This window comes from Egretta garzetta, unplaced genomic scaffold (assembly GCF_000687185.1).
Source record: "Egretta garzetta isolate BGI_Z169 unplaced genomic scaffold, ASM68718v1 scaffold598, whole genome shotgun sequence".
NCBI classification, from domain to species: domain Eukaryota; kingdom Metazoa; phylum Chordata; class Aves; order Pelecaniformes; family Ardeidae; genus Egretta; species Egretta garzetta.
In genome coordinates, this window is record NW_009260621.1 from 2,836,581 (window position 1) to 2,841,702 (window position 5,122).

At 46.1% G+C, this 5,122-nt stretch overlaps 1 protein-coding gene across 1 annotated transcript in view; it reads right to left on the reverse strand.

The window, feature by feature from the left end:
• Nucleotides 1-5,122, reverse strand: part of SEC22B (SEC22 homolog B, vesicle trafficking protein) — a 9,633-nt gene that overhangs the window by 944 nt on the left and 3,567 nt on the right. Inside the window, exons 3-5 of the mRNA XM_035900763.1 lie at nt 1,928-2,088; nt 1,453-1,599; nt 1-1,071 (exon numbers count right to left, since the gene is read on the reverse strand). The exon at nt 1-1,071 is cut by the window's left edge and continues 944 nt beyond it. Coding sequence (XP_035756656.1) covers nt 917-1,071; nt 1,453-1,599; nt 1,928-2,088 — 463 coding nt within the window. The 3' untranslated portion in view covers nt 1-916. The remainder of the gene's footprint in view (nt 1,072-1,452; nt 1,600-1,927; nt 2,089-5,122) is intronic.

Below are 5,122 nucleotides of genomic sequence, written 5' to 3' on the forward strand. Positions count from 1 at the left end.
GGGAAAGAGAAAGAAAACAAGCATCCCAGAGATGAAATGCTGGCAGTTTTGACATATTTTGGAAGGAAAGCACAATTATAAAAAGGAAGGAAATAAGGTAGTGAATCTGCAGATAGACAGGAAAAATAGAGTGCTGACATAGTTTGCACTGTGCCCGCTCCAACAACACTTAATTACACACCCTGTTCACATGGAAACATACTGTCATACACAGCCATCAGGAGAGGGAAAGTGGACACTTACAAACCTGTAGTTTAATTTTGTAGGAATCAGTAATATAGAAGCCTTTCATTGCCCCTCCTAGTACTAGACAGAATGTATTTTAAGGCATAATTTAACATCATTTCTTCCTAAAGCAATTTAAAGTGTAACAAGCCAAGATGTCAGACACAAAAAACTCAACAATAGCTATTCTGACAGAGGTGAAAGCTATTATATGTACAGTGCAGTATTTGCCTTCAAACGGGGGAGTCTTGTCTAAAAAAGAACAAAAAATAACTGCAGACCCAGGTTCTAAAAAAAGCAAACATTGCCAACACAAGGAATGTTCATTAGAGTCCAGTTCCCACTAGAGCTACTCAACAGGAGGACGTACAACGTGATTATGCTAAACCGCACTGATTGACTGTTCCCAGAGTGCATCCCCGGGAGGGGGGGCAGAACCATGGGAGGCCAAACTCTGCAGTACCCTAGTGCAAACTGCCTCAGAGGAAAAGCCTGTAGTCAACAAGCCTTTACACCTATTGTTAGGCTTCACTAAGAGATGTAGTAGTCAGGTGTCACCTAACAATTTCAGGACGCTCCCGTAAAGGTGATGGTCCTGTGTGGATTCTAATGCACATCCCCCATGAACAGTGTCCTGCACACATACACCTGCCAGGCTACCGGCTTTCCCTCTTCCGTGACTGCAACCGGCTCACAGCCACCAGAATCTCACATAGACGATCAACATGATAAAAAACACAGCTACGGCCGCAAGCTTGGCATAAGTGGAACGCATGTTCAGATACTTCGCGTCCTGACGGTACTTCTTGGACAAACTGGACAAGTTGTTGGCCTTGGAATCAAGAGCTGTTAAAGGGAAAGGGGGGAGAAGTTAATCAAGGTTAACCCAACCAGATGTTCCCCAAATGTTACATTAACTGTACAAGTTTCTCTGGAACAGCTGGAAGCGCAGCAGTTTCACATGCCAGCATGCCCTGTGCCCATCTGCAGTGCTCTAGTGCTTGTCCTGCTGGGATGAGAGCCACTCAAGCCAGTGAGACACTGGTCTTGCCCAAAAGAAGCACCAGTACCTGCCAAGTACTTCAGGATGCAGCCAATCCAACTGAAACACCCAGCTATTCTCGGGAGGCTCAGGGATTAGCAAGCCTTTCCCTCCAGTATGCTCAACCCACCCAGCTGACCGAGGGGACAAGGAATCGTGTGCCAAATACTGGCTATTCTCTGTACCTGAAAGTGCTTCTCCTCGCTGTAAGACTTCCTCAATGTTGGCCACCATAATCCTCTGCACATCTTGCAGCTCTGTGTTGATGGAGCCTAGGTTCCTCCTCGCCCGGCTATCAATGTAGAGCTTCTTGGTTTTCTGGATGTAAGTATCTGGAACAAGAGGGGGTTGTCAGAGGGAATCTCACCTAACACACAGCAGCCCAGCTGCCAAAGGAGCAGGAGCGCTGCTGAGCCAGCCACCAGACTGCATGGAAATATTCACTGGAGCACAGGCAAGAGACTTAAAGCAGGAAATCTGAATCAAAGGACATTTACCATTTCCCTACTGTTTCTCTATTCTTGCTTAAAACACCCATTTCTCTAGTGCCAAGAAGAGGCTGAACTGTCAATTCCCTAGGCCAAACTGGAGAGAATCCTGTTGCTGCTGCTCCCCCCCATCAAGAAGTTTCCTAACTAGCCACAGGGAGAGGGACCTCACCAAATTCAATGAAGGAATAGGGCCTGGAGACTGTCGGCACCTTCTTGCCATGCTGCTCATCAAACTCTGATTGCAAGTCTTCCAGATACGCAAAGGCCAGTTTCTTGGGGAACGCAGCTTCACACAGGACCAGGTAACACACTCCTTTCTCAATGATGTAGCTAGAAGAACAGCAGACAGGGCATTAATCAATCAATTTTGAACCTATCATATCAAACACCACCCTGCATACCTTTATTCCTATGAAGTGATGAGAACTGGGCACAGGGACTTCCAGTTTGCCATGTCTGGATCAGGTGTAAACCTTTCTACAAAGTAAAGGCTTATTTTTTCTTTACCTAAAATAAATTTTCTTGTAGCCTCAGACCCTGTACCCATGCCAACTTTGACTTCACTGGAACAAAGTTGGCCTGTAAGTGTCATTAACTTAAGAAAATACCAGCAACAAAAGAGTTACAGTTTTGGAGTAAGAAAGGGAGGACACTCTCCCTCCCTTTTGTAGTCAGAAGGAGGGGAGCACAAGAAAGTTTGCCAGCAGAGTAGAGGGGAAGGTGGCCAACACTGCTCTAAGACAACGCAGCACAGCCAAGTACCCAAGGCCCACAAACAGGAAGCTCTGCCCTGAGATTAGGACATGCACAAAAATTTGGTCTCAGTGTGCTAAAAAGCCACCCAGTGACCTACCAAGCTCCCACTTGCTGTTTTTGAGGGCTGGGTATCCCCTTCCCCCCCAGTCTGTTGGTGGGGTGTCGCTATCCACATGCATGACCTCAAAGGCAGCTAGGGAAAAATATTGGTGCTAGATGGGTTCTGGTGACTTCCCCTACAGGTTTGCCATGGGTAAGTATGACTGTGCTACCAGCTCTGCGGCTGTGATGCTACAAGCTCCAAACACACGCTGGAACAGGAGCTGCTCTTGCTGTGCAATGCTGTTTGGTTTATTCCGCAGCTGAATGTGAAGAGAGGTCCTCCTCTCCTCCTCCCACCACCCCATCCCCATTGGATCCAATTTGTATTTGTTTGCAGAGGTTTAGTGCCGACCTTGTTTCAGAGTGAGCTCCAGTGCTTCTGTCAGCACTGAGAACAGGGGCCTTTCATTATGATTCAGCTAAACAGCCTACTGAAATAAGGGATAAGATAGAATCAATCTTGCAATTATGTAGGTTATTTAGGCTTCACTACAACAGTCTGCTGTGGCATGTTCCCAACTACATTTTCCTCCACATTTAGCCAACAGGAAAATAAAGGTGACAACATTTCCACCAAAACCAAGGGAGTGGAGATGGTAGATAGCCCTTCATACACTTTTGAGTATTTATATTATTCAGGGTGGAATTTAAATGCTGCTTTTACTTTACCTTCCTTTGACTTTCTGCATAATGCCATTATGTAGCAGTCTAGTTAGCATAAAGCTTAACAGTGTATTAGAGAACGAATCCAGCCACAAGGGCACAGTATTTAAATAAGTAGCTTAAAATTTTGTTAATAACTGTATCAAGGCTTACAAAACAACTTCCCCTTCACACTGTTTTCCCAGATACCCTAAAAGGTCCAAGTCCTTTAATCCATCCCACAAGCGTGTCCCCACGAGCCCATACTTTTAGACTTTTTCATGTCCCTCAGCTTGGACTGCATCAGTGCGTAAGGCTAATCCTACAGTACATCATGCCTTTGTTCTTCCCTTAGCCTTAGAGACCTGCTTGACAGCTTGGAGCTCCTACAAACCATCACCCAGAGCTTGATTTAACCACTGTCATGAACAGCAATATTTGAAAAAGTCTTTTGAAATAAGCAAAACTGGTGTCCGATAGGAATTCTGACAGTATTCCCTGAGCATCAGAGCAAACTAAAGATGAGAGCAGTCTGAGGAACATTCCCCCTGAGTACAGCTCTATTAACTGTGCTCGGGCCAGCTGGTCCTGCCTGGAGCTCTTCAGCTGTATTTCCTACTGCTTTTCCCCTGATGTGATATTAGATGCGCTGGATTTAAAGTTGGTCTGTCAGCACCACAGAGGCAAACACACCTCATTCTGTTCCAGATTCAGACAATTTTGTCAACCGCAGTTCAACATCAGAGCAGAGTCCCTGCGCAGCTGGCCTTCTCCTTTTTATGCTTTTTGCGCGCCTCTGAGCTTCAGCACAGCACCCCATCATACTGACTGCTCGGCAGCGTACACACAGAAGGGGCAGACATGGCCATCTGCCACTGCTAACTTCTGTGCTCTGGATTTCTGCACACTGAGTATAGCCAATAAGTTTCTTATAATTAGCTTGGATCATTTTGAGAGAGAAAAGCTTTATCCCTGTAACAGTGGCAAAGGCCAAGGGTTGTTTTCAACATGACAGGTTAAGAGCCAGTGCAGCCATTCATCAGCCAAAGGTCAACTACTGACTGACAGCACAGGAGACTCGATCAGTGTTTCTGTACCTGCACAGCCGTGTACACAGATTGCTGTAGCTGAAAGGGTGACACAGCTTTTGGATCCAAAGCCTAAACATTACATTTGACAGAAATTGCTTCAGCAGTCATAGTTTAAGCTTCACATTTCAGCAAGACTAGACTCTTCTCTGAATTGATCAAGCTAAAACCATTCAACACCACCTCAGCAAGTTCAGCAATATCCTTAGCCACACTTCTAACTCTCGCGCCACATAATGCTCTACCCTGGTTTGTGCTGCCCTCAGCAGTCAGAGCTCCGATTTAGCAGAAAAAAACCCGGCGTGCTGCGTTAACAAATAGCATGGTCAGCAGTCAGCCTGATTTAGACTAAATCTCAAACTCCCCTTCCTCCCAAACTCCTGTTTGCTCCCCTTCCTGTACTGTTATCACAGGAGGTTTCCTGATCTGAAAGTATTCTTTTCATACAGGTCCTGCCTTAAAGGAGGCAGAAGCTGAGTGCTTTTTAGCAGCAGCTGTCAGTTGCGTGTGGAACCTGTCTAGGGATTAACTCAGTGTAAGAGAAGAAATGCTCCTTTCCCCACCTATCTGCCAGCCAGGTAACCTGGCTGTTTCATTAAGACAGCTGTCAAAACATGAGCTTGCCCAAGTCCTCCTGCCCTGTAAGAACAGGTGACTTTACAGCCACCGTTAAGAGGCTTCAATTTCCAGGGCACTGCAAGTGGCACAGCCTTCCCAGACACTGCTCTGCTCACATCATGGAAGCAACACAACAAGGGATTTACTAGGATCTACAC